Source organism: Neovison vison, chromosome 8 (assembly GCF_020171115.1).
Source record: "Neovison vison isolate M4711 chromosome 8, ASM_NN_V1, whole genome shotgun sequence".
NCBI lineage: Eukaryota > Metazoa > Chordata > Mammalia > Carnivora > Mustelidae > Neogale > Neogale vison.
In genome coordinates this window covers 124,503,567-124,529,195 of record NC_058098.1, presented here as the reverse complement: position 1 = coordinate 124,529,195, position 25,629 = coordinate 124,503,567, and the positions used below count along the sequence as shown (strand labels likewise).

The following is a 25,629-nucleotide window of genomic DNA, read 5'->3' as shown; positions in this document are numbered from 1 at the left end:
TGTGAGTTCTCCATCTGTGTTTTTCTTTTTCAAGATTGTTTTGGCTATTTTGAGTCCCTTGCATATCCATAGGAATTTTAGGATCAGCTTATAGGGTTAGCAAAAAAGCAGCTGAGATTCCCATGGAAATTGCATTGAATCTGTAGATAAATTTAAGGAGTATTGTCCTTATAACAATACTAAGTCTTTCAATCTATGAATGTGTGTGGGTTTTTCTATTTACTTAGGTTTTCTTTAATTACTTTCAGTGATGTTTCATAGTTTTCACCATACATCTGCTATGCAGCAGGTACCTGATAAGAATTTGTTGCATAGGGGTGGCCTGGGTGGCTGGGTGAGTTAAGTTTCTGCCTTTGGCTCAGGTCACGATCTCAGGGTCCTGGGATCGAGCCCCGCATCGGGCTCTCTGCTCAGCAGGGAGCCTGCTTCCTCTTCTCTCTCTCTCTGCCTGCCTCTCTGCCTACTTGTGATTTCTGTCAAATAAATAAAATCTTAAAAAAAAAGAATTTGTTGAATAAATATAAATGAGTGAGTGAACTCAGAACCAAAAAGTTAAGGGAATTCCTGCCCAATGACTTTTGTTTTCTTTGAGTAGTAAGAAAGGAGACATCCTTTGAAAGAGAGGCAAGAGTGGGTGTAGATGGTTTTTTAAAAGGGAACTTTATTCCTATACAACTTTAATTGACCATCGCGAAGAACGGAAAAGCAAGGTGATCAGAGAACAGTATTGCAATGCTGAGAGTCAATATGAAGTTGGCGATCATGAATTTATGGGAACACTAGTCTGCCCTTTTGTATGGCTTTCTCCAGAAAGAGTTAAGAGAAAGCAGACAGATTAATTCATCCATGAATTTAGTTGACTGAGATATGGATAAAAAAAAAGCCACAGGACGATGGAGCTTATAGTGCAAAAAAGCAGCACCATTTCTGCAACAGTAAGGAGAAAAGAAAGGAGAGCCGACTGAGAACGCCGACAAGTCCGTGGAGTAGCGGTTGGAAGGAAGACCGGGATGGTCTTAGAGCAAGAGTAGTTGAGCAAGTCAGCGGGAATGACAAGGGGGAGCAACACGGCGTGGGGTGTCTACATTAGTGGCTCTGAGGTAGAGCGGTTAGAGGTGGTGAGAGGGTCCAGGGTGCGGTGAGGGAGTGGATGGCTGAGGCTCAGGCGGGAGAAGACTGTCAGAGTCAAGAAGTCAAGAAACTCGATGGTCAGTGTCTTGAAGAGTTTGACTCTATAGATACTGAAGTCACATGACCACAGTTTTGGTACCAGTCCATCCCGGAGTGAAGGGAAATGACCCAAAAGATAACTGCAATCAGAAAAGAAGACGGGGGGTGGGGTGGTGTTAGAGCTAAAATGGTTCCAGCCTTAAGGCTGTATCTTGCTTATCACTGATGCAGCTGTTTGATCCTAGAGATCCAAGGTAGTCTAGAAGCGGCAAGGCAGAAAGGGAAGAATATGACCAGGATGAATGACACCTGCAGAATTCCAAGTTGACTCTCAGCAACCTTTATCCTCAGAGAATCCTTTCCCCTTTGAATGTAACTGGGACCTGGGAAGATGATGAACACTATTACGCCTTTGATTATGTTACATGGCAAAAGGGAGACTACCCTGATGGGCTTGGTCTCATCAGGTGAGCCCTTTAAAAGCAGCATTTTTTCCTGATGAGTTACAGAAGAGGAAGTCAGGGAGACGGGCTCCAACTGGCCTGGAAGAAAGCAAATGTCGATTTTGTAAACTGCCTCTGGGGGCCACGTGGCAAGGAACTGCAGGTGGCCTCTGGGAGCTGAGAGCCCTCCCTGACTGGAAGCGAGCCGGAAAACGGGGACCTCGATACCATACCTACGAGAAAATGAATTCGGCCAACCAGTGAACTGGCAAGAGGACCCCCCCACAACCCAGATGATAACTACAACCTCGCTGATACCCTGAGTTCAGCCCAGCAAGACCCAGAGCAGAGAATCCAGTCATGCCACTGCCTGGACTTCTGACACACAGAAACGGAAATAACAAATGTCTGTTGTTTTAAGCTGCTAACTTTGTGATAATTTATTATGCAGTAACAGAACACTAAAACAGTGCCCATAAACAGTTTACCCAGGAAATCCCAGTTTATGCCTGCTGTCCCTCCCTGCATAAAGAAAAGGGCCCCTTTTACTCACAAGTAATTCTGTTGCACATGATAAATATATAGCCACCTTCACGAAAATTTCATCCCCCGGTCCCTAAAAACACAGAAATGTGGGAGAATGAATAGCTACCATGTGAAAGGGTGCAGGAGAAGGGGAGATCCTAAAGGACAGCCAAATTTCAATTAAGGCGGGGGAGGGGACTGTAAAAGAAATGCTTAGAGAAGCAGTAAAAATGAGGGCAGCTTGCTGACTAAGGAGCAGCAGTTGTAAAAGCACTTGAGATGTGGAGGACTGGAAGGACAGGGCGGCAGGGGGGCGGGGGGGTGCGATGAGTCACCAAAAGATCAAGATGGCAATGGTGAGACCACGACTAATGAAAACAGGTGTGAACCATAGCGGACACAGTCTCAGCAGCTTCTCTGAGGAGTGTGGGCCAATGGGCTACAAGTCCAGTTTGCCGATTTTGCGTGGAATGCCTCCATGTATTTGTCTTACCTTGTGCTGTAACTTGCCACAAATGGAGATACTGCCTTATGCCTTTAAAAACCAGTCCTCCTAAAAAGGAACCCTCAGGCACTGTTGGTGAGAGAGGAGCTGGTGCAGCCACTGTGGAAAATGGTACGGAGGTTCCGCAACACATTAAAAATAGAATTACTAATGATCCAGTAATTCCACTACTGGGTATCTACCCAAAGAAAACAAAAACACTAATTCAAAAAGACACTAATTCTATGTTTGTGTAATATTATTTGCAATAGTCAAATTTTGGAAGCATCCCAAGAGTCCATCAACAGATGAATGGATAGAGAAGGTGTAGTATACATATGACGGAATGTTACTCAACCATAAAAAAGAATGAAGCTTGCCATTTGCAACAATGTGGAAGGACCCGGAGAGTATTATGCTAAGTAAAATGAGTCGATCAGAAAAAAACGAATACTGTATGATTTTATTCATATATGGAATTTAAGAAACAAAACAAATGAACAAAGGGGAAAAAAGAGACAAACCAAAAACCAGACTCTTAACTATCGAGAACTGGTGGTTACCTGAGGGGAGCGGGTGGGGGAGGGGTAAAAGAGGTGAAGGAGACTGAGAGCACACGTAATGAGGAGCACTGAGTAAGGCGTACAGCTGTTGAATCACTCTGTCACACACCTGAAACTATCATAATGCTGTAAGTTAATTGCACTTGAATTTTAAAAGTTAAAAAATTTTAAAAATCCTCCTGCCTAGTTTTACACTATATACAAAGTAGTTAAATTATGACATGACTATCTGGACCTTGGGCCGAAGCACGTCCAAGAAGCATACTTATTTCTCATTGAATACGTAGTCTCTCAAAATTCTAGAGATGTGAGGAGAGGTGTGCTAGTCACGTGAGAATTAAATACTGCTTCTGACAAGGACAGGTCAACAACAATCTTAACCGGTCCAGGTCTATGACAACAAAATTTGCCCTGAGTCCTTAAGGTAAATTATTTAATATCACTAATGCCCAAACAAGCATACTGCACATATGTGTGTTGCCTGTTAATATTTATTTTTTAAAAAGAAGCAACAGTATTAACAGAGATTGCTGAACAAATCCAAATACTGCCTCGTTTACAGATTCCGAAGAACAAGTGACTTTGTTTAGAGGTGGAGCCTGCCCTCTGCTGGGAAGAAAGGTGAAATTTCCATATATTCCATATTACATAACTGCATCTACGGAGCACTCAACTAATAAATAACAGCCGTGTTACAAGTGTATTTTGTATAAACAGACACACAGCTTTCCTGCCAAGCGGAGATCAAATTTTTCTTGGTAAAGTGAAGACCATGGTAAGCGGAGATCTGAACGTAAGGCAGAGGGGCGGGCAGGGAATGGCTTCTTTCTAGCCTTCCTCACATAGCCAGAAAGGGTGAAGAGTTTCTGTCTGAGAAAATGGAATGAGAAAATGGAAAAGTTCCAGGTGTACGGTGGCAATGGCTACACAACAGTATGAATGTGCTTAATGCCAGTGAACAGGACACCTAAAAAGAGGTAAAGTGCAAATTTTATGTTGTGTATTTTTCACAGTAATTGAAAGAAAGTTTAAAAATTACATTAAACAGATATGAGGGAGAGAAAGAGAGAGGAGGAGGAGGCTAGGGAGGGAAGGAGGAAGGGAAAGATGCATAAAATAAGTCGGAAAAGCATGTACGCCCTAAGGAAAATGAAGGTCAGGGTTCAGATCATTAATAGTGATTAAAAACAACAACACTATATCCGAAATACTTTAAAAGAATCTTCCTTCAAATCTGAATATGGGAATAAATATGAGGAAAAAATCCCAGTAAATATTATGCATATTTGTTTTAACAAAATGCTCTTTTAAAAAGTATGACTTAGGGGGCGCCTGGGTGGCTCAGTGGGTTAAGCCGCTGCCTTCGGCTCAGGTCATGATCTCAGGGTTCTGGGATCGAGTCCCGCATCGGGCTCTCTGCTCAGCAGGGAGCCTGCTTCCCTCTCTCTCTCTCTCTGCCTGCCTCTCTGTCTACTTGTAATCTCTCTCTGTCAAATAAATAAATAAAATCTTTAAAAAAAAAAAAAGTATGACTTAGTAGAAAAACATGACAGTTTCTCTGGGTGAACTAACCATTTAAGCAGAATGCCTCGTTCAAATCATAAGGCTTTCGCCTCCATGTGGCAGACGGGATACACGGCTGGATATACTCATTTCTATGGTCTTTCATTCATCTCTTTAACAAACACTTACTGAGCATTAACTATATGCCAGGAATTATTCCCAAACGTAACTGCACCATCCTACTCAGCACCACACCATGCCTGCTCCTTCATGATGGGACTTGACAGCCTCCGCCACCCCCAGCAACCTCCCCCTTCTGCAGCTGGACCAATCCTAGTGCCTCGGTGCTGTAACCAACAGTCTGGTAGAATGTGACTGCACAACTTCCACAGCTCAGGCAGGAAAGGCCTCGCAGCTTTCCCCTAACACTCTCCGAACATAGTTTTCCAGATGCTTCCTCCAGGGAAACTCTCTCTGAAAACACAGCCGCCACTCTGTGGGATGCACAGGCCGCATTCAGGCCCCAGGCCACATGGGTGGCCCAGTCTACCATCTGGCTGAGCCCAGGCTGCTAGCCATCCCCGGGCAGACACCGGACACGCGAATGAAGAAGCCTCCAGTCATTCAAGCCACCCACCCTACCTCGTATTTCAGAAATCCGGCAGAGGCCGCAGAAGTCACGGAGCAGGGACTACCCAGTCCTCTGCCCTGTCCAAGCTCCTAACACCAAACCTGTGGGCCTACGAAAATGGTTTTCTGTCACTAGTTTTGGGGAGGCTTATTTTGTAGCAACAATAACTGAACCACTGTACACCACAGGGCTCCTGGTGGCAAGGTTACTTAGAATATGACCCGGGAACCCCAGAGAAGATGAGGAATATCCCCTTGCAAACTAGAATGTACAAATCAGTACTGATTACAAGGCCCACGTCATGGTCTCCATGTGGAGGACCTTCTCTGGAGGACCCCACCGGGGCCTTCTCTGCCCCTCATTCTTCTGCCCAGGCTGGCTGGTCCGAGGGAAGGCATGAACAGGCCAGCCCAGCCTCTCCCCACCTTGTTTGCCGGTGTCTGCAAGCACCGCAGAAAGCACACATTCCCTCTGTGCCCTGGAGCCTGGAGCTTCCGGTCCTGCTCCCTGCTGGAAAGGCCCGCCTTGGGCTGGGCTGTCTTCCATGCAGGGGCCACTGGCAAACCCATTACTTCCTCACAGTTAAAACCACCTACTTGAACAGACTGCCGTCTGCCCAGCTCCTGAGCAGTTGCAACTATGAGTAGGAGAAAGCAAAGCTGGGATCCATCAGGTCTCCTAAAATCCCACGAAGAACAACTATTAGGAAAAAGTGTTAGAAATAGATCACTTGGGACAGGTTGTGTCCCCACCACTCTTGCAGGACGACCCCACACAGTTAGGTGAGGGGCCACTGCCGAGTCTTCTCCCAGGACTGTCACACCCTGGGCGCAGATGGCCACTCCCTCCTCCTCCAAACACTCTCCACGCGCCTCCAGGAGAGGCTCTTCCCCAGTGTTGCTGCTTGCAGGTCCCTCCTCCTCTCCCAGATCTCTTAGCGCGGCTGCGCTGCCGGACGTCAGTCCTCATTCCGCTCCTCCTCTTGCTTCTCTCCTCCATCTCTACTCACCTGGTGGGACCATCCAGTCTCATGGCTTTAAGTAGCCACCACTTGCCAAAGACCCTCAAGCTGACATTTCTAGCTCAGACTTCCTTCTTGATGTCGGCCCCCCCGTTCAGCATCTCCGTACGGATATCCAGTGAGCACCTTAAATTCTGAACTGAATGTCCAAAGCGAACTCTGTGCCCTCACACGGACGCATGCTCTACCCACAGCTGCCTCTCCTCAGCCGATGACCATCCTATCCTTCTAGTTGTTTAGGACAGAATCTTAGCTCCTGTCCCCTCACAAGCCACATCCAACCCGTCAGGCCGACTGGCAAGGGACATCCTTGTCCCACCCTTGTCACCACCTGCACTGCCACCAGCTACCGCATCCGGTTTTGGCTACTGCAATCCTCTCTCCTGAAGTGGTGTCTCTGCTTCCATCTTTTGCTCCCACTTCACTCTTTACATGTTATCCAGACCCATCATTTCAAAAGATAAATCAAGCCATACTGTCTCTTCTTCAAGACCCGGTAAAGACTCCTCATTTCACTAGAGTAAAGGCCAACATCCTTACAACGGCCAGCATGGCCCTTCGGCGCGATCCGACCTCCTCTCCAGTGGTCCTCCTCCTGTTCACTCCACGCTGGGCACACAGGCTTCTTTGCTGTTCCCTGAACTCAGAAGCACACTCCTGTTCTCAGGCCTCATGCTGAAAATGCCTCCTCCTCCTCCCCAGATGTCTGCTAGCAGACACTGAAAACGCTGCTCAAATCTCACTTTCTCAACACAGCCTCCATGACCCCATGACCCACACTCTGGATTCTGCTTTCTGATTTCTTTTTTTTTTAAAGATTTTATTTATTTATTTGACAGAGAGAGATCACAAGTAGGCATAGAGGCAGGCAGAGAGAGAGAGAGGAGGAAGCAGGCTCCCTGCTGAGCAGAGAGCCCGACGCGGGACTCGATCCCAGGACCCTGAGATCATGACCTGAGCCGAAGGCAGCGGCTTAACCCACTGAGCCACCCAGGCGCCCCTGCTTTCTGATTTCTTGCTCATGTGAGTCCAGTGTAAATCGGCCGAGGGGCTCTGATCCATCTACAGCCCCCTTTCATCTAAGGACTTCTGCTTCTACCAGTTTCTTCGGAGATCCTTCCATGTGACCAGTGTCTACTGGGAGTGAGAAGAGTAAAGGGAGGATGAGAGGAGACACCTGCTTAAAACAGCCTTGACCTAGAAGTAACACAGGTCACTTGCCAATACGGTTCTGTATTTGGTGTCATAGGGCTCCACCTGGGGGCAAGGAGGATGGGCTGTATCACCTACGTGCAGGTCTAGGAAGAGAAGGAACACATGGGTATTGGTAGGTAATTCTAATCACAAAATACATTTTTCCTCCCTCTTCCTACACATAAAACACACTCAGGCCTCTCCCAAGAGAAAACCTGAGGTCCTGTTCAGTCAGTGCATCTAAAGACAAGTCCAGAGCCTCTAGGTACATCACGGTCCTCTTTAACAAGATCATGTGTAGCTACTTATGATGTAAACTAGGAACAGATTATCTGCACCCAGCATCCCCATTCCACTACACGATAAAGGGACATGAGCAGGAGGTTCTTCCTTATCCAATGTACTCCTCGGCAAAGTGGGCTCTGGCATGCCCTCGGCGGGGGCTCTATCACCTTCACAACCCACCTCTTCCCAGAGCAAGCTCTGGGTCCTTAAAAAGTTGTTTAACAGCTCCAATAGTCAAGGGCTTGTTAAGCTCAGGCTCATGGTTCCTTTGCCAACATAAAGTTCCCTCAAAAACTTAGTAGGCCTTTGATCTACTTGTTTGCAGTCAGTTCCATGTGCCAGTAACCACACACGAAGTCCTTTCCTAGACCTAATTCTCAAGCCTGATTTATGTCTTTGCCTCCATTCCTCTTGCTTTGAACTAACAGAGGCCACCTGGAGGCCATATGAAACAACAGGTCAGCAGTTCCCAACTTTGGCTGCATAAAAGAATCACTTGGGGGAACTTTTAAAAACTGCCTTATCTAGGTTTCATGTACCTTTGACCCATTAAATCGGAAGCTATGTAGGTGAGAACAAGGGGATTCTGATAACTGCCAAGAACAAGAACTCGTGCCCTAATCTGATCTTCGCCTTGGGACTAAGTCCCCTTTCTTTGACTGAGAAAGTTCTCTAGGCCTTTATTGCTCAAAGCCTTTCTCAACTCTTACCTACTGCTCTCTCCCGGGTCTATAAGCAATCTGTTTTTCCTGTCACTGCTCCAACTGTCAGAACTTTCTCTAGTCCCTTTCATTTTTTGCTTGAAAACTTGCTAATTCTTTCCTAAGCTCATCTCTTCCTTGTCATATTTAACCAAAAACAGTCAACACACACACTCCAATCCTTTCCAACCTTTGACCTGGAGCTCAGGTGGCATGAAGGGTGCCTTCTAAGTTACCATGGATGACAAATGTACCCATTTGGTCACCACTGCATGGGTTTCTGTCCTTCCAAACTCCAATATTAGTGTCCTCATCAGGGCTTTTGGCTGCTAAGCCAATGACACAGATTTCAAGGTTTTGCTTTAACAGAACTCTACTTCCAGTACCAACTACTATAACAAAAACTAAACCCTCAGTAGCTTAACACAAAGCTTCTCTCTTGCTCCCACCAAAGTCAAGCAGGTTGGCAGCACACTCTTCTCCACCCATCATTCAAGGACCTGATTTCCTTTCATTTGTGGTTTTACCCTCCTCTGGGTCCTAATGAAATTCTCTCCACTAAGCTGGCAGAGAGAACAGAAGAGGCACTCAGCTATCAACAGTCTTATTCTGGGAAGACACATATCACTCTGATCACATTCCACTAATAAGTGCTATTTATATGGTCCTTCTCACATACAGGGAGGCTGAGAAATGTGGTCTAGATGTATGCCCAGCAAAAACAGGAAAACAGCAATGCCCGTGAGCCGTAATGGCCTTTTATACCCCTTAAAATTTAAGCCCCACAAGGGCAGGAATCTGTCTGGTTTGCTCATAGATGTATCCTAAATGCCTGTAACAGCGCCTGGCACACACGGTAGGAGCTCAATATCTTTTGAATGAATAATGAATGCATAGAATGAATCACATGTGATACTATACAGCATTTTTTTCCTAAGATAAAGTCAAATGAATGGCTTGATGACTAAAAGGATAAATGAATTATACTGCATAGTTCCTTAGGTAAAACATTAAACAGAAAGTTTTGGAAAAAATTAAAGTAAAATCCCAAGCACCAATAGGACACCTATCAAATCTACGATACAAATTCATATACAAACTTGTTAATTGCACACTAAATTTATCTCTTATGAGATAAATTATAAATTTTATATATATATATATAAATTATAAACACAATGGACAATCTTCAAAGAAATTACTATTAAAGTGATCACACCTATTTTGTTAGTGGAAACTTCTTTACCCACATCAATCCCAAAATTCACTCACAACTTCCTCAAAGAACAAGGGCACTACACATATAGTTCTAACCTTGGAAACAAGTTGCACTCACACACACACACACACACACACACACTGCTAAAAAAACCTAACCAGTATGCATCAGTCATACGTAATGCATATACTCTTTAAAATTCAGAACCGATACCAGCTTCATGCCTATCGTACTTGATTTTTCTTGAAATCTTCAGTCACTATAACAAAAATGAATGAAATTTTAAAAACAACAACAAAGTTGAAATAAAAATAACAACAAATGGGGACATGGCTTACTTTATAAGAGTGTTGTGAGGATCAAGCAGAAGTAGAAGAATTAATTCACTTGTGATTTCTGTACTTTCATTGATGTGTTTTTTTAACTCAATGCCAAAATTCAAGAGCATATGAAATGCTGGTTTTTAAATCATAAAGCAATATTCAGCCACTTATCTTTTTTAAAAAAAGTAAAATCCCCTTTTCTAAAAGGGCTACAAATTAACTAAATGAGCAAGTTCTATCTATGAGGAAAAGGAGTTCTCCACTCTATTCCCCTAACATCTAGCATAAGAACTGTCAGAAGAAACATGCCAATGAATCCAATCATTATAATGGTAACAGAGCAAAGAGCTATCTCAGTGATGAGAATTAGACTCTAAACAAAAAAACAGTGAGAAAAACACTAATAAATCAATTAAGTGGGACACCTGTACTTTAAGAAAGGGAAAAATAACAATTTGAATTATTTCTATTCAGTGAAATCTCTATTAGAGATTATCTTTATTCAGTGAAAGAAGAACCTACTACATTGTCATTTTTTTCCATTGCTTGTTTAAAAATTTTAAATAATCACTCCTCAACCAAAAAAATACTGGAATTTCCAACACAACAAAACCCAGGAGAGGATGTTCAGTTTAACAAAATTTTATGGTTAAGTGTCACTGAAAACCTGATTAAAAAAAAATTTCTCTAACGTGTCAGAGATGTAAGAAGTAAAGCATACACATGGGTTGAAATTTGGTGTGTGTGTGTGTGTGTGTTTTAAACCAATCCTTAATATGAGCTTACTTGGCTTTTTTCTTGATTAAGTTTTAAGAAGGCTAACTAGAAGAAAAAAGAAAGAAAGAAAAAAAAACCCTGATAACTGAAGCTAACACTTAAAGTCCAGTAGGATGACCCAGGGTAAGAACCTAAATCCTAAATTATACCTGTGACCCTATATATTGTTCTATCCTTTAGCAAACCAATGAACAAACCAACCAACTAATAAAAACTAGAGGGAAAAGTTTTTAAAATGAGTTTTGGGAAATAAATAAATGACATTTTAAAAATTCTGAAAATAAATTGAGAAAGGAGAAAAAAAATGATTGATACTAAGCTTGTCAGGTGAATTCTAAACACCAGAGGAAAATCACACATCCTCCACCCAAATATTGTTATTTACAGGACTGCTTTTGAAAGTAAGGACACCAGGGCGCCTGGGTGCTCAGTGGGTTAAGCACCTGCCTTCAGCTCAGATCATGATCCCAGGGTCCTGGGACTAAGCCCTGCGTCGGTCTCCCTGCTCAACTGGAAGCCTGCTTCTCCCTCTCCCGCTCCCCTACTTGTGTTCTCTCTCTCCCTGGGTCTCTCTCCATCAAATAAATAAAATCTAGGAAGGAAGGAAGGACGGACACCAATGTGGCAACTGTAAGATACAACATTTCCCCAACTTCAGAGAGATAAAAATTTAACTCCTTCAGTTCACGCAGTTTTCTCTGCAACATTTAAAACCTAGAGACGGGGACGCCTGGGTGGCTCAGTTGGTTAAGCAGCTGCCTTCGGCTCAGGTCATGATCCCAGCGTCCTGGGATCGAGTCCCACATCGGGCTCCTTGCTCGGCAGGGAGCCTGCTTCTCCCTCTGCCTCTGCCTGCCTCTCTGTCTGCCTGTGCTTGCTCTCTCACCCTCTCTCTGACAAATAAATAAATAAAATCTTTAAAACCTAGAGACATGTAGGAAATATGCTTGAGAAAAAGAACTTAAAATCTTAAGAAAAGCTCAGAGAGTAAGCTTGGAGGGGATACCGCTTGCACGGTTTTAAAATAAGAAGACCCTTCTCACGTACTTTTCCATTTCAAATTGTAATCGTATCTCCATCTCCTGGGACTTTAAAAATTCTCCTTTTAAAATCAAGTGGTGAAAACAAACAAACAAAGCCAGGTGACGCAGCACAATGTATCTGCGCTCAGAACCCGGAGCACCAAGGCTGGGCTACCCCGCGTCCTCCCTGGCGAGGCCTCCAGCCGGAGGCAGCGGGCACTGTCACCACAGAGACTGGGCAAGGGCGGAGGACGCAGACAGACACAGAGCAATTACCCAAGACGAGTGCTCCTTCATCTGGTGTTGGTTGCTGTGAGGGCCGCTGGCATGGCCGCGCCAGAAGCAGTTCTGGCAGAGCTGGTAGTTGTGGCACTGCTGGCATCGGTACCGGAAGCCCATCATGCTCTCGCAGCGGCAGTAGGAGCACTCCACGGGGTGGAAGACTGCGGAAGGCGGAGAGGGGGACAGGAGACAGAAGGAAGCCATTTTCATTTGGATAAAGAAGGTCCATACGGGGGAAAACCAAACCTCATGGAAACAAGCAAAGGTGAAAACAATATTAGAACCGAAAACCCCTAAATTGTCTCCCAGTTAAAGAACCAGCCATTTACTAGAATAAAAGGGGAAGATGATAGATGAGAACAGGTTTTCAAGTTAGAATGTTATATTCCAATCCACCTGAGAAAATAACCGATTTCTTTTTTTTAAATGAAACTTGTGTTTACTAGAATGATAAATGTATGATAAGGATCGTAGATGATAAATACATATGGAAAGAAGAAAAAGAAGCCTTCTCAGTCTAAACTTTATTTTCCAGGGGCGCCTAGGTGGCTCAGTCGGTTAAGCGTCTGCCTTCTGCTCAGGCTATGATCTTGGGGCCTTGGGATCAGGCCTGTGCGAGGGGGTGGGGGGTGGGGGGTGGTCTCTACTCAGCAGGGAGCCTGCTTCTCCCTCTCTCGCTGCCCCTGCTCATGGGCTCTCTCTTTCACTCACTCTCTCTCTAATAAATAAATAAAATCTTTAAAAAAGAAATCTGTGCTCCAAATTAAAACTATACAATCTAGGGGCACCTGGGTGGCTTAGTTGTTAAGTGTCTGCCTTCAGCCACGTCATAACCCCAGGGCCCTGGGATCAAGCCCCACATCACGCTCCCTGCTCAGAGGGAAGCCTGCTTCTCTCTCTCCCACTCCCCCTGCTTGTGTTCCCTTTCTCGCTGTCTCTTTCTCTGTCAAATAAATAAATAAAATCTTTAAAAAATTTTTAGCTGTTTTAGTCAAGAGATTCTACACCTTTAAGAAAGTAATCCTGAATCTAAGGTTCCTGTGAACTAAAGCCACAGTGGCGCAAAAGGCTGAGAGGTTTAAAAACAAAAGGTACAGATGAGAGAGGGAGAAGTCAGAGTATGGATGTGCATTTCAGTCTTACAAAGGGAAAAATGGAGCTCTGCCTTTTCAAGCTTCTCAGATTTACTGGTTCTCTTTGACAGAATAAGAAACAGGCAAGAGCCTTGAGAGGAGGGAGGGAGGTTACATAAGCCCTGGGGTGCCTGGGTGGCTCAGTGGGTCAAAGCCTTTGCCTTCGGCTCAGGTCATGATCCCAGGGTCCTGGGATGGAGCCCCGCATCGGGCTCTCTGCTCAGCAGGGAGCATGCTTCCTCCTCTCTCTCTGCCTGCCTCTCCCCAAACTTGTGATCTCTGTCAAATAAATAAATAAAATCTGGAAAGAAAGAAACTATAGCCCTTCCTTTAACAAACTCACACAACCTAAACAAGGAAATAAACTGATAACAACAGAAGAAAAAATTAAGTTACTGGAGGTAAAACTACCATTTCAATTCTAACCAAGACAAACATTTAAGTCAAATTCCTCAAAAAGGTACCAAGAGTAATTCAAGATAAAATAGTAAAGGCAGAAAGTGAAGATGTGTGAAGTACCAAATTCTATCACAGCTATTTTCCTTTAAACTGTTCCAAAATCATTAGTGTTAGTGCTTGATACTGCATACATCTAATTTTTTTATAACAGTATAAATTAAAGGTAAAAAAGGAAGTCAGGTCTAAATCAGATGGGTTCAAGTGATGCTCAGTGAGGGAAAACCCAGAATTTGAACCACAAAGTTTTATGACCTGATATTACTATATCTTGGTATCCTAAGTAATAAGCCCCCTTCCCCTACTTTTCCTTGAGAAATAAATATTCCTCCTTCGAAGGGCGCCTGGGTGGATCAGCAGGTTAATCCTCTGCCTTTTGGCTCAGGTCATGATATCAGGGTCCTGGGATTGAGTCCCACATCAGGCTCCCTGCTCAGTGGAGAATCTGTTTCTCCCTCACCCTCTCCCCTTCCCCCACTGCTTAAGCTCTCTTGCTCTCTCTCGCTCATGCTCTCTGTCTCAAGTAAATAAATATAGTTTTTAAAAAATCCCCCTTTTAAAAGCAAGAATCACAAATCTAAAGGACACAGTGACAGCAAATATCAATTTTAATTTTCAATGGTAATAGCTAAGGACATTACAAATACCATCAGTTCCTGTATTTCCCGTAGCACAAGAGACTGAATGATCCAAGTTCTTCTTACCATTCTCAACATGGGCGAGCCTGTGCATGAGAGGTAGCCAGACAAGGCACTGGGGAGGAGGATCGGCCATCATTGTGTCTAAAAACATATTTAGCATTATCTTCTTCTGTGAAGAGAAGAAAAACAAACATACCTCATAGTCTTCAAGTATCTCTGAATTCCAAAATTAAGTTAATCTAGAATTCACTCAACCAAGTTGTAAAGAAATCCATGTGAAATTCTACAGGAAAATACAGTAATATTTTTCATTACGATAAAACTGAAACACACTACACGTTACTATTGTATTCAAATGCACTTCTGCATACATTATTTTGAGTCATTTATTTATTTATTTATTTGACACAGAGAGAGAGATCACAAGTAGGCAGAGAGGCAGGCAGAGAGAGGGGGGGAAGCAGGCTCCCCACTGAGCAGAGAGCCCCAGGCAGGGCTCGATCCCAGGACCCTGAGATCATGACCTGAGCCGAAGGCAGAGGCTTAACCCACTGAGCCACCCAGGTGCCCCCATTATTTTGAGTCTTAAAACAACTGTTTAAGGTAAATAGTTTAGGTATCACTATCCCCATCACAGGTGAGAAAATAAAGGAAAAGAGCATTTAAAATGACTTCTGAAGGTCCTGGTGCACCTGAGTGGCTCAGCTGGCTGAACGTCTGACTCCTCATTTCAGTTCAGGTCATGATCTCGGGGTTGTAGAACTGAGTTTCACATTAGGCTCTGCACTCAGCAGGGAGTCTGCTTGGGATTCTCTCTCTGCCTCTCCCTCTGCCCCTTTCCTGCTTGTATTCTGTTTCTCTTTCTCTCTCAAATAAATAAATAAATCTTGGAGGGGGGCAATAAATAACCTGGAAGGTCCTACCCAAATCAGACACAAAGCAAGGACTGGAACTCAGCTGTCCTTCAAATTACTATTTCTGTTACTGATGGGGAGACAGACATCCCACACCCCATTATAAAACATCAGCAAGCAGGAACTACTCCATTTGTTGTTTACTGTGTTTCCAGCATTTCATAACAGTGTCAGGCACACGACAGGCACTTGATAAGTAATCATTGAAAAAATACTAACGTGGGGAGCAAACACTGTTAAACATCACTTATCAACTTTCTCATTTACAGAAAGAAAACTAAAGTGCAGAGTAGTGAAATAATTTGACCCAGTCACAAAGACAATTAGAAGGATGAAAATAGAGTCTGAATATCCAATGTCCATCACTACCCCATTATACCAGCTCCCCAGCTTTTGTGTTCTGTCTTTATTTCTCTTTTAAAGAAATACCTACAAAGCTTCCACTGTTTGTGAAACACCGACATAATTACATCCCAGTGGACATTAAAAATCTGAAAACAGTCTAGAAAAAATAGTCATGTGATGTAGATAGAAGAGATTCTCAAGAATCTTCAAACTGATGAATTTTCTTTTTATTTCCTCTAACCCACAAAACACCTTTGCAGCTCCAAAAGGAAAGGAAAAAGGAGGAAAAGGGAGCACTTTACAACTACATGTGAGAGTTCTGTCATTGCACCTTGGCCACCTCGGCCCCCACTTCAAACTTGATTCCAAAAGAAGGGCAGAGACAAAAGGGAAGACATGGGAGAGTAGAAAATGCAGGACCAATAAGTACGTAGGACTTTTCCAAGTCCTGGTCCCACCATTCCAAGGCAGGGGGGAGGGACTGAGGACTAGGGGCAAGTGGACACCAAAAGGCACCCAGAATTCCATCTTAGTCTCTCCCAAAAAGTGTGTTCTCGGTTCTACCACTTTTCTTGAAGTGATAACAGGAGGAGTGGGGGAGGGAGAAAAGATAAAATTGGTTAGAGCTGACTGAAAGATTTCACCAGCGTATGACAAGATAAGTGATTTTTACCACGAATCTATTCACCATGAACAGGGCAAAGAGGGAAGGCACTTTGGTGATAAGTCAGGAGAGTGGCTGCCCCCAGCATCTGCCATCCTGATACTTCTCCAACGATGGTTCCCATCATACAAACGGACTACAGACTGACTTTTGGGTATCTTTCTGGCAACTATGTGACTCTTGACTCCACTGTATTTAAGGAGATCATTCTTATTAATTAAAATCTTAAAAAAAAAAAAAGAAATTGGTAAATAGGGAACAGAAAAGGGAAAATAAAGTGGACAGCAGAGCAAGAAAGAGGCTTTTGCAATAAAACCTTGAAAAAGATGAAGAAATATGAAGGAAAGCTTCCGATCGAGGACAGGGATTGGAGGCCAGCGCAGAACAGGGGGAGGGAAGGGGCAAGCACGAGGGCTGACTAGGGGTGAGAACAGAGGGAAGTTACCCTCCGAAGGCCCTTTCCAGAAAGCCGTGCTCTGGCGGTGAGGTTTGAAAAATACCTACTCGAGAAGGCCTAATAAAGTTTTCCAAAGTATTTTCCATCTCCGGCATCCAAGTCACTGATGTTTCTGAGACCTCAGTGGAACCTCAGAGGAACAAGTGAACAACATTTAAAATAAAACCAGAAAGTCACCGAACATTTAAATGGAGGGACAGATATGGAAAACGCCTCTAATTACGGCGATGCAGACAACTGCAACAAAGCAAAACAAACAAAAAGTGTCCATATAAAATTACTGAGAAAGAAGATGCTACGAAGTCTTTTAGCTCGCAAGAGGTAGTAACCAAAACTAAATATGTTTAAATTAATATTTCCATATATTTTCTATCTAATATTAAAAATTGCATCTCTACAAGTCTACCTGCAATCCTCATGCAACCTTTCTTCTTAAAAAGCTTTGATGCGCCTAAATCATACTTTCTTTTTTAATCTTCAAGATGAAAAGGGACAATTACATCTGATATGTCAGAAGCCCTTGATAAAAACACTCAGGGTCAGTTTACAGAAGTTGTCCCAAGGTCATTTTGTAGTTTGAAGTCCTCCAAAAGCATGAGGAATGAAACCAGAAGAACTGTGTCCCAGAACTCTGTCTTCCATAAACCATGTAATTTGGGGGAAATCATTTGACATTCTGGTTTCAGTTTTCTTACCTCTGAAAGGGTAGAGCAGTGATTCTTAAAGTGTGGTCAAAAGCTGCCCTGTGGGTCCCTAAAACATTTTCAAGGAGTCTATGAGGCGAGAACAGTTTTCGTAAAAATTCTCAGACATTATTTGCCCTTTTCATTCTCAATCTCTCATACGGTGGGGTGCGTCAGAAGCAAGATGGCATTTCCACAATCATCCGAGAAAACTACTAAAGCATTCCTCCCTTTGTAAGGCCAGATTTCTTTCTATACTTTAACCAAAACAACATATCACAATGGAATCAATGGAGAGGCAGATAGGAGAACCCAGCTGTCTTCAATGGAGCCAAATATTAAAGCAATTTGCAAAAATGTAAAACCATGGCACACTTGCTAAATATTTTTGTTTTGGAATATATAGTGACTTTTCATAAAAATATATTATTTAACATGTAATGAGTTTATCATTTTTTTTTTTTCACGTAGGCTCCACACAGCGTGAAGTCCAACACAGGGCTTAAACTCACAACCTTAAGATCGAGACCTGAGTTGAGGTCAAGAGTTGGATGCCCAACCAACTGGGCCCCCAAGCATCTTATCATTATTTTTAAATGACAATATATATCTTTAATTTCTCAAATTTAATTTCTAGTATGGAAATACCAATAGGTATAACCCACATAAGCAAAAGCTCTCTAGGGTCCTCAATAATTTTTATTGTAAAGAGGCTCTGAGACCAAAAAGTTTGAGAATAGCGGAGATAGAACTCCCAGCTCAAAAATTCCATGATTTGGTAAATAACTGCGCAGAAGAAAGGCTGACTCTCTTTTCCTCCTTTTTTGTTTCATTTTGGTTTTTCTTCTTAAGTTGAACACATTCTAGGAATTTCTCCTTATTTTTGCAGCACAATATTTGTAATAAAATTGAAAAAAAAATGCACATTCCCACAATTCTCATCTTGCTATATTTCTATCCAAATGTATATATGCTTCTATGTAATTACGTACATAAGGCAAGCAAAAATATGTTTTTTCACTTAACTTTTTATTAAATATTTTTTGCTATAAAGGTCTTCATTTCTAATCATTTTAACAGCAGCCTGGTCCACTGGGCAGACACACTGTGATTTATCGCTGCCTTCCTCTATAAAACACTGAGGCTGTTTTTATCCTTATGTGTACTCATCTCTTCTCTTGGAAGTAAGCATTTCTTTTTGTCACCTATCTCCCAGCCCTTTGTTATTCTAAGCACCAATACTGACACTTACTACCTACCCCAGAGCCATTCCCACCTCCCCCCCTCCACCCATGACTACATTTTCCCGGTTTTAAAGGGAGACAGGGACCATCTCTTAAAAATGAGAAATCCAGTATCACTAAAGTAACATGAGAAAACAATTAGTTTAGCACTGGATCATCATAGGTGCAACTCGTTATTTCCATTAAAACCTCTCATTTCAGGGGGCGCCTGGGTGGCTCAGTGGGTTAAAGCCTCTGCCTTCGGCTCAGGTCATGATCCCAGGGTCCTGGGATCGAGCCCAGCATCTCTGCTCCGCAGGGAGCCTGCTTCCTCCCCTCTCTCTCTGCCTGCCTCTCTGCCTGCTTGTGATCTCTGTCTGTCGAGTAAATAAATAAAATCTTTAAAAAAAAAATTAAAAAAATAAAACCTCTCATTTCAGGGTGCCTGGGTGGCTCAGGGCTGGGATGATCTCAGGGTCCAAGGTCCTAGGATTGGGCTCTCTGCTCAGCAGGGAGCCTGCTTCCCCCTCTCTCTGCCTGCCTCTCTGCTGACTTAGGATTTCTCGCTCTCTCTGTCAAATAAATAAATAAAATCTTAAAAAAAAAACAACTCTCATTTCCTTATGGACGACAGGTTAAGTATTACCCATTGCCTTAACTTACTTGATAATCAATTAAACCACGTATGACACATAGCTAATAAACTTGAAAACATTTTTTAAATCTTCCCGATTAAAAATATTTTTATACAATCTTCTGTGCAGAGTTAGAAATACCCTGTCCCGGGGTACCTGGGTGGCTCAGTTGGGTTGAGCAACTGCCTTCGGCTTAGGTCATGATCCTGGAATATCAGGATCAAGTCCCTCATCGGGCTCCCAGCTGCACAGGGAGTTGCTTCTCCTCTCTAATGCTCTCTTTCACTGTCTCTCTCTCAAATATATAAATAAATAATAAATATCCCATCTGACCAGGGCAAACATACATTAACTGGTCATAGGACCAGTGCTATAGGTTAACCTTTTGATTACTATTAGACACGGAATTTGTCCGTATCACAAATTTACTTCAAAAATTAAAGAACTTTGTAGAGACACAACAATATAATGTTGCTATCCTATTATTTATTAGAAATATTTTTATATAATGTAGCTAAAAGATGAACTCTAGAACTCCTGAAATACTCGATTTTCCTCATTGCAAGGACTGTTTCATTTGAGAAAATCATGGAATAAAAATGTCAATGAAAACAACAAGGTTGCAGGTACATCCATGAGGTTTAAGCTTTGAATTAGAATTCAAGTCAAAGACACTTTCTCATGCCAATATTTAATTTAAATCATTTAAACCAACAAATTTCTAGTAAGCATCAATCATTTTCCAGACATTGTTAGTCACGGGGATATAAAGCTGAAGATCAAGGAGCATCGCCTCAGGGCATAAGTGAGCTAGATATGACATGCCATGGGAATGCAGAAGAGGAACAATTAATCCTACATTGAAAGATTCAGAGCATCAAAGAAGAAGGGCTATTTTAGCTGGGATATGAAATACGAGGGCCTCTGTTGAAGAGAGAGAAGGTCAAGGGTCATTGGCATGTCAGTGTGAACCAATATCATTTGAAATGACAACACATGTGGTACCGAACGTGCGCATAATTCAGCTGAAGTGACAACAAGGACAGCTCTGACCAAATTCACACACGTGCAAGAAGACAACCCAGCATAACCACTGCTGGTCAACTGCAACTGCAAGATCCCCTTGGCCACATGAAGTATCTCCATATCAGGGATGATAAGGTGTGAAAGAAGGTCTTCAAATCAATGCAACGTGGTAATAACCCAACTAGATCATCATGGTAATGAGGGCCTGCTGACGGAGACAGTAAAACCTGCCTAATTAGAATTCCTATGAAATACACATATACATGTGTCAGGTAATTCTTCCTAAACTATTCAATGTCCAGGAAAACAAGGTCAGAACATCCAGAAAGTGTCTCATTTCAAAGATAGAGCAGGAATTAAAGTCCTTTTGGCATATAGCAGAAGATGATAATGCTAGTCAAAGAGTCAGAAGACATCTCCAGGCATGAGAAATACTGTTGCTATTCTGAAAAATCCACCGGCAAGAATGTAATCTCATCACTACCCTTTCCCACCTCCCTCTGAATCAAGGAGAGCCCTGCAACACTGAGTGAAAAATTGTCTCTACTTCATCATCTCCATCTTTCCCCTACTGTACTTATTCAGTCTTCCATAAAGACAGACATCAAATTTAAAATGCTCTGCAGGGAGGCACCTGGATGGCTCAGGGGGTTGAGCCTCTGCCTTCGGCTCAAGTCATGATCTCAGGATCCTGGGATCAAGCCCTGCATCAGGCTCTCTGCTCAGCAGGGAGCCTGCTTCCCCCTCTCTCTCTGCCTGCCTCTCTGCCTACTTGTAATCTGTCAAATAAATAAATAAATAATTTTTAAAAATAATAAATAAAAGAATAAAATAAAATCCTCCACAGGGTGAGGGGCGCCTGGGTGGCTCAGTCAGTTAAGCCTCTGACTCTTGATTTTAGCAGGGTCAGTGAGATCAAGCCCTACGATGGATTCCATACTGGGCATGGAGCTTGCTTAAGATCTCTCTCTCCCTCTCCCTCTGCCCCAACCCACCTTTTAAAAAAAATCACACATTTAAAAAACAATTTAAAAATAAATAAATCCTCTCAGGACAGACTGAACACTTCAAACTAAAGTCAACACAAACCTACAAAATACATAATACAACAAATAGCAATCATCTTTTTTTTTTTTATAGCAATCATCTTTTTAAGAAGAAACAAAATTCATCCCTAAACTCTGAAGTTTAGAAAAACTGTGGAGAAATTTTAAATATTGCTCTTTGCTGCTTGTTTTTAATAACTTTAAGTCTCTAAAGTCAGTTTTAGTTTATAACCACAGAAGAATCAAGAGCTCAGTCTGTTAGGCATCCGACTCAGTTTCGGGTCATGTCATGATCTCAGGGTCATGGGATCAAGCCCTCCATCGGGCCTCACTCTCACAGCAGAGTCTGCTTGAGATTCTCTCCCTCTCCCTCCCCCACTGCTTCTCCCCCAACCTCACGAGCTCTCTATCTCAAATAAATAAATAAAATATTTAACAATAAATAAATAACCACTGAAGAATCAATATATTTGGTCTACCCACCAAAATATTAGACTAGAGGTGCTATGCTAATACTGTGCTTTAGTCAGACAAAGATCACGATCACAAATTTACAACTAGAATTAATTTTTCTATTAAATCTTTTAACTTTACTAAAGTAGAGAGAATAGCATAATATGCTTATCACCCAGCTTCAACAATTCTCAACATATGACTAATTTTTTTAAAGATTTTATTCATTTGTCAAAGAGAATAAGGGGGAGTTGGCAGGCAGAGGGAAAGGGAAGCAGCTCTCCGCTAAGCAAGAAGCCTGATGTGAGACTCGATCCCAGGATCCTGGGATCATGACGTGAGCCAAAGGCAAGACACTCAACCCACTGAGTCACCCAGGTACCCCTTATGACTAATTTTAATTCATACTTTCACCTTTCCTTCAGTCTGGATTAATTTAAAGCAAATTTCAGACATATTATTTCTTTTTCTTTTTTAATATTTTATTTATTTATTTATTTGACAGGGAGAGAGACACAGTGAGAGACAGAACACAGCAGGGGAAGTGGGAAGGCGACAAGCAGGCTCCCTGCCCAGCAGGAACCCTGATGCGGGGTTCGATCCCAGAACCCTGGGATTATGACCTGAGCTGAAGGCAGATGCCTAACGACTGAGCCACCCAGGCGCCCCTGAACACATTATTTCTTGAATTAACTTTACTTCAGTAGTTTATTATGGACACCTCTGATGCTTCTGAGGCTGATAAAAGCATCCGTGTAAATCTTTTTGAAACATAAGTTTTGTTTTGTTTTTCATGTGGGAAAAACTTAAGAGTAGAATTGCCAGATCATGAGTAGGTATCTGTTGAGGTCTGTAGGAAACCAACACCAGAGCCTCTTCTAAAGTGGTTTGTATGAGAGTTCTAGTTGATGTGTTCTGCTGAATTAACTTATAAATGCTTTTAACTTTGTTGTGTTTTTAAAAGTATGTAGGCCCAACATCTCTTATTTTAGGTTAGTTTGCAAAACTGTTTTCTAAAAAAGAATTAAGGCTATATTAAAATAAACAAATATGTAATTTTCTTCATATCATTAAAAAAAATTCGAGTATTTCTCCTGTAATGCAATGCACACATTACTGAAAAACTGCACATACTGCAAAACCGTGGATTTAAAAATAATAAGGTACATGAGAAAAACAGGGTTGGCACAAACCTGAACACAGGCACGCTTGTGAACAGAGGACCAACAAAACAGCAACAACACTACTACCAGCACAATTAAATCTTCACAGGCATTAAAAAAGTCACTATCAGATGATACCTTTCAGTCTTAAATCCTGAAATACTTTTTTCCTTCCTCATGATAAGGGCATACAACTTTCAAGACAGATTAGTTGAATCACAAGCCCCACATAAAGCCCCACATGGGGCTCCTTGCTCAGCAGGGAGCCTGCTTCTCCACATCCTTGCTCCTCCCTCTGCTTGCCCTTCCTCTTTCTGTGTCAAATAAATAAAATCTTTAAAAAAAAAAAAAAACTAAACTAAACTAAATACTGGATCTAGGGGTAGCTCCCCGTCCGTCAATTTTTGCAGCACAGGTGTGTGAGACAGGAGAGGATGTCTTCACCTCTCTAGCTCTGAACCCACAGTTTCGCCCCATAACTCTGCAGAAAAGGAAGCAGCTCATGAACCCTCCAAACCAGCCACTTCTTTCACTAAAGAAAGGTACGCCTGCAAGAGCTCCACTTCTTTCTTAAAAGAGTCCTACATTCTCTTTAATTGTGATCACTTCTTTGCTCAGCCCAGAACGTCAAAACGCTAGGGAACTGCCCGTGAACCAACAGTGCAATTTCCACCTCCCACTGACACTGTTCTCTCTCCCTTGGAGGGTGTGAGAGTTCCTCTGCATTTAAAAAGTACATACATAGTAAAACAAACCATATGGGAAAAGACCATTTCAAAAAGAAACCCAAAAATCATTGGATTTAACTCTTGCTGCATGGAACACTTTGTTCAAAGTCTCTCTCTCTCTTTTTTTTTTTTTTTTGGTCATTCTAGCAGTAAGTACTTTTTCTTCTAAGGCTCTTTTTTTCTGGGTTTTTTTTTTTTTTTTTTGGTCATCTCTCCAAACCAAGGAAAACTTAAGTTTCCTCTAGACTGAAATAAGCTTCTCTGGACTTTTCCAAATTTGGCACATAACAAAACACAGAATGAGGGGCACCTGGGTGGCTCAGTAGGGTAAGCGTCTGCCTTTAGCTCAGGTCATGATCTCAGGGTCCTGGGACTGAGCCCCACATCAGGCTCCCTGCTTAGTGGGAAGTCTCCCTCTCCCTCTCCCATTGCCTTTCCCTCTGCCCCACCACCCAACTCATGCCCTCTCTCTCTCAAATGAATAAAGGAAATCTTGAAAAAAACACAAAGACTGAGTTTTTTCCTAAGAATCTGAAGCAAATAAGAAGCAAGAGTCAGGGGCGCCTGGGTGGCTCAGTGGGTTAAGCATCTGCCTTCAACTCAGGTCATGATCTCAGGGCCCTGGGATCAAGCCCCGCATCAGACTCTCTGCTCAGCGGGGAGCCTGCTTCCCCCTCTCTCTGTCTACCTCTCTGCCTACTTGTGATCTCTGTCTGTCAAATAAATAAGTAAAATCTTTTTTAAAAAAAAAGAAGCAAGAGTCAGCTCTTGAGTTCCAAGGCTTCACAATAAAGGCATAAGGAAATCTGGAGTATTCTAGAAATCATTCTTAGGATTAACAGTTGGAAATTTTTGTATATTCTTCGACATTTCAAACTTCTGCTCCAATACTAAAGTCTCCTCATAGTCCCCACAATGCAAATAGATCTAAGGTGACTTTGGGTTGGCACCCCACATGACTGTCACCCACGAGCTCCTTCCTCATGGACACATCTTTGTATAAATTGCCTTCCCTATTCCGACATTCCGTAGTAGCATTCCAGAACTTGATCAAGTTTAGCCTAACCTCCAGGAAGCATCTTGTATGAAAAGCCACACGTACCTCATGTACAAGATTACCCCAGAGTATTGTGGGGCAACCATTTGACGTCAGGGCACTACAAACGCAGCAGCAGTGAGATGATGCTAAATGAAAAACGGTTGCTGTTTCTTTATCATACCCACCCTCACTCACCTTGCTTCCAGGCATTTTCATACCTCAATGCACTCCTGTACCAGGGAACGTATGACAGCCTCCCATTATTTAAAAATGCATAAGAGACTCTTAATCTCACAAAACAAACTGTGGGTTGCTGGGAGGTGAGGGGGCTGGGATAGGGTGGTTGGGTCATGGACACTGGGAAGGGTATGGGCTATAGTGAGTGCTGTGAAGTGTGTCAGCCTGATGATAAGCAGACCTGTACCCCTGGGGCAAATAACACATTATATGTTAATGAATATAATAATTTTTTTAAAAATTGTTAACGCATATCAGCGTGGGGGAGGGGGAGTGCTAACTATATTAGAATAGATTGAGGCACACAGCTATTTTAAATATGCTAAAAGTTGATACTGTCATTTACACAGAGGAAAAAATAACGTATGGTGACAAATTTCCACAAAAACAATCAGCCCAAGTGCATACAAATTTGGAAAGAATATCTCCTCAGAACGTGGTAAAAATAACTCACTAGTATTATGAGTACCACTTTTGGTGCTAAAGCTAATGAGTAATCTCTAAACAAGCTATAAAATATTGTTTGAAAGTCTGAATTCAGACTTTCAGTTAAGAATCCTTAACTTCAAATGTAAAAAAAGTATGTGTGTGTTTGGTTTTGGCTCTTGTGAATTGAAGTATCACAGTCAGGAGGATCTAGTTT

The 25,629-nt window shown here is 42.5% G+C and overlaps 1 protein-coding gene across 7 annotated transcripts in view; it reads right to left on the bottom strand.

The window, feature by feature from the left end:
• Positions 1-25,629, bottom strand: part of DTNB (dystrobrevin beta) — a 232,458-nt gene that overhangs the window by 135,261 nt on the left and 71,568 nt on the right. For 6 of the 7 annotated variants that reach the window (XM_044261956.1, XM_044261957.1, XM_044261952.1 and 3 more), the window contains exons 8-9: positions 14,437-14,542; positions 12,138-12,304 (exon numbers count right to left, since the gene is read on the bottom strand). In XM_044261956.1, coding sequence (XP_044117891.1) covers positions 12,138-12,304; positions 14,437-14,542 — 273 coding nt within the window. The remainder of the gene's footprint in view (positions 1-12,137; positions 12,305-14,436; positions 14,543-25,629) is intronic. The other variant, XM_044261953.1, reaches the window with a different exon arrangement.